This window comes from Leptonychotes weddellii, chromosome 12, assembly GCF_054177405.1.
Source record: "Leptonychotes weddellii isolate Sample4059 chromosome 12, ASM5417740v2, whole genome shotgun sequence".
In the NCBI taxonomy this organism is placed as follows: domain Eukaryota; kingdom Metazoa; phylum Chordata; class Mammalia; order Carnivora; family Phocidae; genus Leptonychotes; species Leptonychotes weddellii.
Genome location: NC_138380.1, coordinates 13379643 through 13392195, shown reverse-complemented (window position 1 = coordinate 13392195; position 12553 = coordinate 13379643). Strand labels below are relative to the sequence as shown.

Below are 12553 nucleotides of genomic sequence, written 5' to 3'. Positions count from 1 at the left end.
GGATGATTTTTATGCCAGTCGTAACAAGATTCACCCTGCTAACAGTGGGGACATCCTATCCCCTCAGTCTTCTACCCTCCTCCCCTCTGAAATGCTCAGAAGAGAGAAGGGAGCCTCAGAAACACACACCGGGCTTGCCAGTTCTAGCTTCCTGCGCTACCTCATCGCCATTTGTCCACCTTTATGCAAGGTTTTCCACCTCACGATGTACACAGCAACCAGAGATTTATATTTATCTGTTGCTCTTCTTCTCTGATATTCAAACATGGCACCACGATGGCCATGGCAGTGTTGGGAAGGGGCTGGGTTATCAACTTACATCGTCTCTTCCAGCTGCATGACCCCAAAATGAGCCTATGGAAACTTCAAACTGTGTCAGGATAATGCATCTTCATACCAGGGCACAGGGAAACCAGCCAGCTCCCAATAAGGGTTTTAAAGGGGGAAAAAAGCTGGAAAAGCCATTCACTGTGCAAAGTTCAGTGCATATTCCAAACCAGGTGAGGACTTTAGTCTCTATGAAAGGAGTTAGCGCATGAAATAGTTGGTGAGTCTGAGTCCTTTGCCAAAAAGAGAAGACTTGTTTGGGAAATCCAAGTGAACTTTCATTCGAACTCTGGCCCTGAGTAAATGAACCTTCCAAATATGTTCATTTAGTGCTCATGGTCTAGGGGTTGTTCGTATACCATTCACAGAGGTATAACAAAAACATTACAGCAGTAAAGTGGGCTACCTCAAAAGAGCTTTCAGAGATATAGGTCTTCTCTGATTATTATCTTAGATCTGAATTATCTTTATTTTTCATAAAAAATGCCCCGCCACAGGGCATTTTCTCTTCTAATTTTGTTGCTCCTATAGGAGGTGAACACAGCTAGGACTCAAGCGCATGAGGCCACAAGCAGCCACAGGAGGGGCACAGCCCGTCTTTGATGAGGACATCCAGGTGTCAACAACCTTGAGTGGGTGCTAAGATGGCTCAGTCTTGCAAATAACTATTCTCTGCAATGCTCAAGAGTGTGAGAGAGATGTGACGTTATCAAGTGCATAAAAGAAGAAAAAAAAAAAGCCATCAATACCTGATGTTTGTACAGGGGTGCATTAGAAGGGTCGTCATAGTTAAACAGAAACATGTTGATGAAGTGGATGAGGATGCTAGGGGCATGCTGGGACGCATGGACATCAAAGTGGCACCATTTGAAAATGATCATGAAAACCAAGTATCCAAAGAGACACAGGATAAAAATCATCTCAGGAATAAATTGCAGAACGATGTTGAGAGTTCTTCTGAAGTATCTGGGGGTGGGAAACACACACATGAAAGATAGAACACTGAGTGAATATCAGGAACTAATTATTCGCCCCAAAGCACAAAATGTTCATTTTTCGCACACTGCATCTACTCCCTTAGCAAGCAGCAATTATGCAGGGACGGGAAAGGAGAAAGGAAGGATTCAAGAGAACCAGGGTCTGGAAGGTGGTGTCTGAAGCAAAGGGCAGGTCTGCAGGGAGAGCTGGTGGTTTGAGCTGCACACCTAGCTCATACCAACACACCCAAGGGCACAAAGATATAGAAGGGCGACCAGGAAGCTTTTTCTCCTAAGACAGGGGTAGGAAAGCTAAGGCTTATGGGCCAAACTGAGCCCATTCCACAAGTTGAAAATGATTTTTACATTTCTAAATGGTTGACCAAAAAACTCAAAAGAACAATAGTTTACGATATGTGAAAATTATACGTAATTCAAATTTCAGTGTTCATTAATAAAGTTTTATTAGAATACAGATCCACTCATCCGTTGACAGATTGTCCATGGCAGCTTTTATGCCCCAACGCCAGGATTGCGTAGTTGTGACAGAGACCATCTGGCCTCCAGAGCCCAAAATATTTACTCTCTGGCTCTTTACAGAAAGAGTTTGCCAACTCCTGCTCTAAGATATAGAGAGAGTCCCACAAGGCTAAGTTGGGGGCCCCCAAGTTAAAATGTCAGAAAGGGCCCCCACTCCCTTTGCTAATTGCAAGAGTTATCTGAGGGAAAAGGGAGATCTCACGATAAAACAGCATCCCTAGATCATTGAGGCCGGCCTGAAACACAATGAAACCAATGATAGACTGCTCCAGAAAATACTTTCTGGGATTATCTCTCATTTAATTCTCGTGGCCCTTCCAGGGAGGCAGTGGTACCAGGGTCACTGGTCACTAATTGTCACTAGTTGACTCGCTAACTATATCTGATTTTTCGAATAGATCTGCACTTGTATGAGCTTTCAGGTTGGGGGCACCACGGGGCTGGCTCTGGCCAATGGGAACAGAAGTGATGTGGGTCGCTTCCGGGGGGAAGCTTAAGAGTCCATGTTTTCCACATTGCACATTCCACATTCCACTTTCCATGTTTTCATACACTGTTGCCTTTAGAAAAATAGGTTTGAGAAGTTTTCCGAGATGCAGCTTGATACAAGGAAAGGAAAGATAAGACACGAACAGCCCAAGTGAGAGGCTGCTGACATCAAAGGGAATTGAGAATCTGAGGGCACGTGGGCCCCAATGTACTTACGTCTTCATTTGCCCACTGGTGGGAGCTTCTCCTGGATATGGCAGTGACCGAGGCCTTTCAGGTTGGGGGACCCAAGGTGCGATGGGCTTGCCAGTCTGTTTCTGAACCCTCAAATATTTCTGAGGTGAAAGGAACACTCCTACTTGAGTGACCCACCTCAGGAGAAACAGAGGTCCCACTTCTGCCAAACCAGCCTGTCCTGGCTCAAGCCAAGAGACATGGCAAAGCATTCCCCGTAGGAAGAAGGAAACTCTTGCACAAAGGGGCCACACGGGCGGCTCTGTCCCTGCTCCTCAACGACAGGGTCAGACCAACAGGCAGCAAGTTAATCATGAAAACTTACATGTGATTGAAAAGGCTGAGAATAACACCGAAAACCATCTGGACAATTCCCAGGATGACCGACATCTTCATTTTGTAGGAGTTCAAGAATGTTAGTTTGTTTGAAGCCAAGTTCCAAATCTGGATGGGAAACGTGACAAGAAAGGCATGAGACCAGAGTCTAGAAGTTTTATCGGGGGCGACAGCAGGACTTCTCCTGAGGAAGTCACTGTAGGGACCACATTTTCAAATTTCGATCCCGTTCAATGCATGCATTCTAGGCTCAGGAAAGGAAAAGGAAGAAACCCCTTATCAATGTAATTCTAATGACAAATGTGTCAGAACCATCAGTGCAATCAGTAAATATCAAGTGGCCAGAAGAAAGAAAATCCTACGTGATTTTTCCTCCTCAGGGAAAAGACATTCTGAAACATTGTGGAAAGCTTTCAAACTTGCCTCAGTTCCACTTCTTAGTGGTGGAGATTTCTGGCCCATGAATGTATCCAATCCCTTCTTGATAATACCACCTTTTACTGTGATTTCTGTAGTGTTTCACATTACAAAGAATTTTCCTGGGTCCATCTCTAGAAACCAGTCTTGTAGCCAATATTTATTAGCAATAGGGCCAGACACGGTCCCTGCCTTCTCCATGGTCCCTGTTTTAAACAGAGCTGCCAGGCTTGTAAAGGGAGGGACACATGTCCCTGCCCTCCTAACAAGACTGACACACAGAGCAAGCACTCAGAGGGGCTAGGGGGCTGGTCAGGGTCCCACGCTAGCTAATGGTCCCATGGTCTCCCCTCCCACTCCTATGTAAATGGTTCAAGTCTTTGCTCTGACCTCCAACCCCTTCTCAACTTTAGACACATCCCCAAACTGCCTGCTGGATATGTGTAAGGGTTTGCTATACCGCATCTCAAAGGTAACAGACCCACAAGGGTCGTCTCATTTTCCCTCCTAAAACGACTTCCTCCTCCAAACTACTTTGCTTCTGTTAAGGGCTCAAAGCACCCCCTGCACAGAGTCTCAAGGCAAAGGTACCTTGCCCCCACCCCATGCACACATACAGGCAGGAACCATATCTCACTGATTCTCTCTTTAAAATGTCCTAAGAAGCTATGAGCTGGCCAACCACTAAGAAGCCTGCTAGGAAGGTGGGCAAAGGGTCTCCAGTAACAGGTGTCCAGACACCAGGGGCATCTTTTCTACCTCCCCCATCTGCCTGGCATTTCAACAACACCAGGCTTGTCCTCCACCCTCTGCTTTTCCCTTTGCCTGCCTGCTTGGCCAGTCCCTACAGGATCATTCAACATGGTTAGGACAGGTTTACCAGCACACTGTAGACCCAGCCAAATCTGATAAACTAAAAATTAAGTACCAGGCACTTACTAAGCTCTTTAAATGTACTATCTCATTTAATTCTAACAAAAACCCTATGATATAAATATAAATATTCCCGTTTTACACATAAGAGAATTTTATCTCTATCTCGGGGAGATTGAGTTCTTTATACACCGAGGAAGAAATAATACCATGGCATATGGGGTATTGATCCTATTTATGTATTAGACTCTCTTCTGGATGTTCTATGCATAAAAATCATTTACTCTTCTGAGCAACGCAATGAGTTAGGGCTGTTGTCTTATCTATTTTGTAGAGACACAGAGGTGTTAACTTGATCAAAACCACATAGCAAGGAAACAGAAAAGGCAAGATTTATACACAGGCTGTCTGATCCAAGAGCATATAGGCTTTTAACCATTTTGTTATGTTCATTTATTACAAAATATCTACAAACACTTTTAGAAAGACCTCTCAGCTCTGACAGCCAAATATTTTTGTGATTTGATTCGCAGAAAGATGTTGCACGCGTCAATAAATGCATCTGTGGAAATTTACATTATGTTAAAAATCCAACCCTTCATTAATAGAAGTAAGTGCTGTGGCGCCTGAGTGGCTCAGTCCGTTGAGTAACCAAGTCCTCGTTTCGGCTCAGGGCATGATCTCAGGGTCATAAGATCGAACCCCAGGTCGGGTTCCACGATCAGCGGGAAGTCGGCTTGAGTTTCTCTCCCTCTGCCCCTCCCCCTGCTCACACATGCGCACTCTCTTTCTAAAATGAAAAAATAAATCTTTGGGCACCTGGGTGGCTCAGTCGGTTAAGTGTCTGCCTTCAGCTGAGGTCATGATCCCAGAGGCCTGGGATCAAGTCCCAAGTCAGGTTCCCTGCTCGGCCAGGAGTCTGATTCTCCCTCTCCCTCTGCCCCTCCCCCCCGACTTGTGCTCTCCGCTCTCTCTCGTGCTCTCTCTCTCTCAAATGAATAAATAAAATCTTTAAAAAAAGAAATCTTTAAAAAATAGGTAAGTGCTGGGCGCCTGGGTGGTTCAGTTGGTTAAGTGACTGCCTTCGGCTCAGGTCATGATCCTGGAGTCCCAGGATCGAGTCCCGCATCGGGCTCCCTGCTCGGCAGGGAGTCTGCTTCTCCCTCTGACCCTCCCCCCTCTCATGTGCTTGCTCTCTCTCATTCTCTCTCTCTCAAATAAATAAATAAAATCTTTAAAAAAAAAAAATTAAAAATAGGTAAGTGCTAACACAGGCACAGAAATGTTCTGTTAAAGGGGGTATCTCTGGGGAATAGAATTACCAGAATAGGAGAGAGAACTCTTTCTTTTTTTATACTATTTTGTATTATATGGATTTTTAATCTCATATATGCCTTATTTTGTAATAAAAAGACCAGAAATTTCAAAAATAATTGCTCCCAGGAAAAACGTTAATTCTTTCACCCTCCCACTTCTCTTCCACCCTCCCCTCTTTCCTTCCTCTAACTGGTGGGCAGGCAGACAAAACCGCCTGCACAGTAGACACTCCAGCCCAGTCGGTTCTGAGCCGTGACTATACTGTCCTTTGTCTGAGGAGCAGAACTGGGCAGGCAGGATCTGCTGATAGGTCAGGGGTGGGCCGGGAAGCGAAGAGAGGACAGTAGCGGCAAAGAGATTCAAAGCAAAGGAAGGTCAACGAGACCCTAGGATCAGCCCCCTCTATACTCCTCTGTTGCCCCCTGACTAATCATGAAATTCCTTGGACCACAGAAAAAGCCTTTCAGTCCACAAAAATAACAACTTGCATTTGTTTTCGGCACTTTGCAGTTTACAACGAAGCTTTCAAGGACTTCACCTCTTTTGATAAAGCTTAAATTGCAAGTGCCTCCGCGTGGCAACTATAAACAAATCCTGGGTGACGCACTCCTATCTTTCTAAGGGATGGGAGGCAGACAAGCGGTGGGAGGACCCGGAGAAACTGAAGAAGAGAGAGAGACCCATAGAGAGGAGAGTACAGTTTTAGGGCCGGTAATGTTTACTCTCGACTGTCAGCAACCAAAACTGAGGTCCTGGGATCTCTCCCACAAAAAGAGCATAGAAGAAACATTTATTGACGGCGTTTGCCAAGTTTGGGTCTAGCCCGCTCAAGCTCATTTGGGGCACAAGGCTGCCACCTGGTGGCGGTTATGTGTTGGGACATCATGTGTATATGGCTTTAAGCAAACAGGCATGGGAGCCTTCTCGAAATCCCTTTATACCTAAAAGGCTACGCCAGGAAGCACCTTTGTTTTGCTTGGCTCAAATCGAACTGAGATAGCTATAACAACCACAGAAAAGTTAAGTCACACCTTTTTTTTTTAAAACTTATATCCATTCTATGTGGTAAAATAAAGCAAAAATAAGAGCAAATCCACACTTTCCTAGGAAAAGGGAGATGTTACTGACTGCAAGAAAAAGCCAGAGTAGGCAACTTGATTGGGATGTTAAATAACTCCTCTAAGATGCATGCTTTCCAGGCAACCAAGGGCCTTTGAAAGAAGCAATCATTAACCATCAGGGGTATAAATTACCAGAGAAAGAGACAGATGTTTGAGCAACTATATGGAAAATGAACCACGGGCTAGGTAAAGGGTATAGGTAGGACATTTACTTGAGTCCTGCACAGTGTCATAAAACCTCCAGAATATGTAATTCTATCTCAGCATAAATGTGTCGATTTGACAGTCTCTGGCACTTTCGCCTCCTCTACCTAGAGATCTCCTCAGCAAGACATTTTATATAATAAATATTTAACCCAAGAAGACATTACCGGATCAATCCCAAATGGGTATGGATTTCCAGAGTACACTCCCGGAATGGCTGGGTCCAGCTGTAAATATGGATTTGTTTCCATTACGTATGTGCTACAGAGGGAGAAAGGAAAAATAAGAACAAAACCAATGATCAACCAGAGGTAGAAAAAATATACAATAGTGTCCGTGGTCATGAACTTGTAAGCCAATCAAAGCCTCACTGTTGGTGCAACTCATCCTTTGGCTCATTCAATCATCCCATGAATGGTTACTGTGTGCCAAGTATCGTCCCAGAGGCTGAGGCTACAGACATGACCATCCGGCCTCTGAGATGTCGAGTCTCCAAAGGGATCCTACCCGGGTGGAGTATTGTAAAGAAAAACAGTTATGCCACATCAGAAAAGAAGTCGGGCTAGGGATGAAGGAGCATAGAGGAAACAAATCTCAGCCCAAGGACAAGCCTGGGAAACCTCCCCGGGGAGCACGTGGGCTCATCCTGGAGGAATGAAGTGGCTTTCACCCATGGACCCTAATCTCTGTGAAACTTAGCTCTCAAAAGTCCATTGAATGCCTTTAAATCAGTCTCCCAACTTTGCCCAGAAGCATGGACGTCAGTGGGTAGGAATTTCTTACTATCTCTGCAAGACCATTATGGGTTTGTTTGTTTGTTTGTTTGTTTAACAGAGCACACATCTATAGAGGGGCCAAGAAGGAGTAGTGAAATGATGAGGAACAGAGTTCTGGCAACTTTGGCCAGCTACCTAGGAATATACTCCCTCCCTCCTACAGCTGAGGCACTGGAGAGTGTTGGGTAGCAGCCAGGGAGTCAGGGAGCCTGATCATGCTGATCAGGTCCTCCAGACGCAGCAGAAACAACTGGCCCTGACTGGCCATCTCAGACACAGACACCCCCCTGCTAAAGGCATGCCTCACGGCAAATGGTTGCACTGAATTCACAGAGATTTGTTGTGTGTGGACAAAGAAGAAAGCAACCCCCGATGGGAGTGAGCTGGCCGCCACAGTGAAGTCATAGTATCTGCTGTTGAACGTAAACAAGTTCACAGAACACCAACACCAGACAAAGCCACCCTGTGACCGTGCTGGACCCAGACACAAACAAGACCGATCCACAGTCATATGTGATATCAAAATATGGACATACCAAAGCAAGGACAATGCCCAAACCACAGAAATGACCAAATGTTGCCCTCATCCTCTGGGGAGCCAGACACTGTAAGCCCTTTCCCACGCCCTCTTGCTGAGACACTCAAGCTCCCCACTGGCTCAGCACATTCCCTGAGTCAATAACCTCAGTTTTGGGGGACGACAGGCAGGCTTCTGGTGGTCTTGGGCTGACGAGCATTGTGACAGTGTCCCTAGTCAACTGTCAGGGAAAGCAAGCCCCAAGACCTGGCTTGTGACTCGGGACCAAAATCAGCTTGCTGTGTCCTCTGCCACTCTGATGGATGACGGCAATTTTCGTTTGTCTCAGTTAATGAGGTCCCACTTCATATAATCAATGCCTGGGCACGTGACTGAGCATCCCTCAGACTGGGCTTGGCCTCCAAGAGCCTTGAATTGAGCCAGCGGTCATTCACATGTGCATGAAAGAACATCCCAGCCCACATTTGCAGAATGGGAAAAAGCCAGTTGACTCGGACCTCTCCCAATCGCACTCCTGGGCAAATTAGATTTCATCTTGGTGGTTTGGTGAAATGATGCTGATTTAACATGTTTCCCAGTCCACCATTATACTTACGAGTTTAAGTCTAAAGAGCAAATCTAAGTAATTTGCCTTTAAATTTATGAAAGCTTTGTTCTCCTAGGCATCTCTTCAGGGTACTAATTGTAAAGCAAAAACAAAAACAAAAACCCTTGTCAATATAGCCATCTGTAATTCTGGAAAATGTTTTATTCTTCATTTTAATTCATTAATTAATTTTATTGCTTGTTTAACATTCCTGTCCTCTACCTCAAGGAACTTGGACCCAGCAGAGAAACCGAAAAGATGCACCGAACCTCCACGACACAGTCACCCGCACTCTTACCGTCCGTCCAAGCTGTGGTTGGTGGGCATCGAGAGAGCTCCCAGGTCCCTCTCTTCTGCAGCCATGTCCTCACCAGCTACCCCCCCCACACGCATGCCGCCCTACCTGCCTTCCTCACTGCATCGCCCACCAGACACAGGGAACCACTGTTGCAAAACTAGCCATCCCCTCCTTTGTGTTCGACGTTGAATCAAGCTGCTCTGAAACCGTCAAAGAAAATGCCCTTCAGATGAGTCTGGGACCTTGAACACAGGGAATCGAGCATTTATATATAGTTCAACACCCACATCAGCCTTCTCTCCTCAGCCCCTGGGTGCCTAATTTCACTGTTTCCAGTTCCCTGCCAGAACAAGGCATGCTTCAAAGGCCTCCTTCTCCTCCAGGGAACTTGGCTTCTGTGACTGATACCAAGATGATATCCATTTATACAAACTGATACCCGTTGATATCTGCTCCACAGTTTGCTTTCGCAGTAGCGCTATGCACTCCGTGATATATACTTAATTGAAATTTTAAAACGATTTCCATTTATTACAGTTACTAGTCCAGTTACTGAGGGACTGGTTTGAGGTCTGTCACTCAGGAGATAAAACAGAATTCTTTGTTGAATCTGTGGGCACACCTCTGAGCAGACTTCCTGGCCATGAAATCCGCCACTGAGGCCCCCCGACCCATGTCTGTCTGTATAAACTTACTTCCACGTGCCATTTCTGAACATGGGTCTGACACTCCAAGAAGAGCCGAAGATGTTGAAAGACTTGGAGAAGCAGTCGTTGTAAATCAAGCCCGTGTAGATGGAAAAGATGCCCATGAGGAGAATCAGATAGCGTCCATGGAAGAAGGTGTTCCAGATCTGGCCTCAGGAAGACAGAGAGGAGGACAGTCAGTGGGCTCAGCACCAGACCCTGGGGTGGCAAGTGTGTTACGGGATGTCTCCAGCACCACTGGAATAGCCCCAGCAAGGCACACAGGCCCTATAGAGAGGCCACGGGACGAGGCAACATCAAAGCGATCCAAATAGAGCACACACACATTATTTTCCTGAGCTTATATCCATGAATCAGAAGAGTCCTAGACCAGAAATTGTTACTATGGAAGCAAAACCATGTAAGCCCCATATTCTTGAAGTGATCATTGGTTAGAAAACATCACTGTACCAGAAGCTGAGGCCTCACATGTCAGGGAGGGGACGTGACAGTGGGCAGGGGTTGTCTCAAGTGCTTCTAGAAGACAAGCGCGGAGCTGGATCACACGGTGGCTCAGTTTCATTGCAAGTCAAATCTACACTCATTTTGGGTCTTGTCATTATAAAATCGAGTCTCTGTCTAAGCACATCCACTAAGAAGAGTCAAGTGCTTCTATAATACTGAATGACGTGTGACGATCACTCTCAGACCTGCTCAAGTGTAGCTTTGAGACTTGGAATATTTATTATAGGCAACTACAGCTGTTAAAGTGGCTGGTCATGCAAAACTATATTGGCCAGTAGATTTTCCCACTAACTTTGCTGATGATTAACCCACTGTGACATCACTGAACTAGCTCTAGTTAAGACAACTTGTAATAAAAGTTTGCAGATATTCTTAAAATGCAGAACACAGTGAAAGGCACATTTCCGGCTTATAAAATGTATTACAATGAACATAAAGTGACCCTAACTAATTAACTTTGAAACACTGCAGACTCTCGAGTTGTCTCAACCTTCACAACACCGAGAAGGCACTTCACAGAAGGTGTGGACACTTCAAGTGTCAAAGTGAAGACACAATATTCAGGGTTTCTCGGTGTTTCATAAGAACACTGGTCATGGGCTGATTGTGGGAGAAGGGCTCTGCCGTGAAAAACTATTTGTGATTTTTTTTTCTTAGAGAGAGAGAGCGCATACGCGCTGGGGAGGGGAAGAAGGAGAGGGAGAGAGAGAATCCCAAGCAGACTCCCCGCTGAGCACAGAGCCCAGTGTGGGGCCTGATCCCAGGCCCCTGAGATCATGGCCTGAGCTGAAACCAAGAGTCAGACGCCCAACCAGCTGTGCCACCCAGGTGCCCTGGAAAAAATATTTGTGATATTTTAAGTGGAAAAAAAAAGAAGGCCACAAATTAAAATGCACTATCTGATCGCAGTTTTTTAAAAATTGTTTATTTGTGTATAAGCACAGAAAAAAATGGAAAGATACATAAAAACATAAGTTGTGATTTTTCTCTAGGAAGTTAAATTGTATTTTCCCCATTTTTAAAATAAACATATATTGTTTTTATAACCAAAGGGGGAAAAAAATCAATATTAGGGGGAAAAAACTTAAAAATAAGATCAATGCCTTGTCAAGCGATGTACAAAAAAACCAAGAATGCTGAAAGGAACCGCACCGCACCAAGCCAAAGCATCAAGCTTTGGGCAGGCATTTCTGTGTTGAATTTTGGCCCTTTTTTACTCTCTGTCTTTTGCTTTTCATAAAACAGGTTATTTCTACGGTGAAAAAACATACACATTTTTCCTATTCTACTCACAGCCTCAAGGAAATGAGGCAAGGTATCTGACGGACACCCACCTCATTGTTCGTCTTCTGGGAGAGCAAGCGTCTCTCATTAAGGACCATCCAAAGCGCTGCCAGTAGCATTGCGACCCCATGACCACAGTCTCCAAACATCACAGCAAACAGGAAGGGGAAAGTGATGACGGTGTAGGGAGCTGCAGAGATGAGACCCCCAAGCGCCTGAGTCCTTCCCACAGCCGCTGGGGCCCCATCAAAGGTCTGTCGATCACATTCCATGCCCCACAAGCTGGTTCCCTTGCATCTTCCTAATTCTCTCTTCCCTCCCCATCCCCAACCCCAACACATGCTTAGCTCCCACACACATCAGCTTATCATTAAGTAAGCATTATTATTCCCCATTCACAAATGAGCTGAGTTTTGAAGCAGTTAAGTGACTTGCCCAAGATCACAAAATTTAACGGGTTTTAAAACCACTTTTCTGGGGTGGGGCGCCTGGGTGGCTCAGTTGGTTAAGCGTCCAACTCTTGATTTCAGCTCAGGTCACGATCTCAGGATGGTGAGATCAAGCCTGGAGTCCAGCTGGGCATGGAGCCTGCTTAAGATTCTTTCTCTCCCTCTGCCCCTCCTCCCCACTCTAAAAAAATAAGTAACAAGAAAACCAGTTTTCTATCTCTGAGTGTTTTGTATACTCTTCCACTACCATTTTTTGTCTGTTTCTCCAGCATTCACATGCACCAGGCACCTCCAGCCGTTACTCACAGGACACCCAACCTATGGTGCCCCTGCATTACAGGTCACAAGATTAGGACGCAGGCTGGAGAAGAGCACTGTGGACGACATGGCTGAAGGGCAGCTGGTCTACCCCTTTGTTTTTACAAACCAGGCAACCACATCACACAGCTTATGGCACTAAGAATCCAGTCTTCTGACTCCAAGTCATCTCACCCACAAAACAGCTACGGCTCTACGAAGATGTTGAGAGATGACCCTCACTGAATCGGTAAGGGAAAAAGAACTGAATTTCACTAC

At 45.5% G+C, this 12553-nt stretch overlaps 1 protein-coding gene across 5 annotated transcripts in view; it reads right to left on the bottom strand.

Annotated features, from left to right (window-relative positions):
• The window catches only part of ATP6V0A4 (ATPase H+ transporting V0 subunit a4), a 54227-nt gene that overhangs the window by 21761 nt on the left and 19913 nt on the right, over positions 1 to 12553 (bottom strand). For 4 of the 5 annotated variants that reach the window (XM_081800020.1, XM_081800023.1, XM_081800019.1 and 1 more), the window contains 5 exons: positions 11579 to 11718; positions 9729 to 9886; positions 7003 to 7096; positions 2893 to 3011; positions 1077 to 1293 (listed from right to left, as the gene is read on the bottom strand). In XM_081800020.1, coding sequence (XP_081656146.1) covers positions 1077 to 1293; positions 2893 to 3011; positions 7003 to 7096; positions 9729 to 9886; positions 11579 to 11718 — 728 coding nt within the window. The remainder of the gene's footprint in view (positions 1 to 1076; positions 1294 to 2892; positions 3012 to 7002; positions 7097 to 9728; positions 9887 to 11578; positions 11719 to 12553) is intronic. The other variant, XM_081800022.1, reaches the window with a different exon arrangement.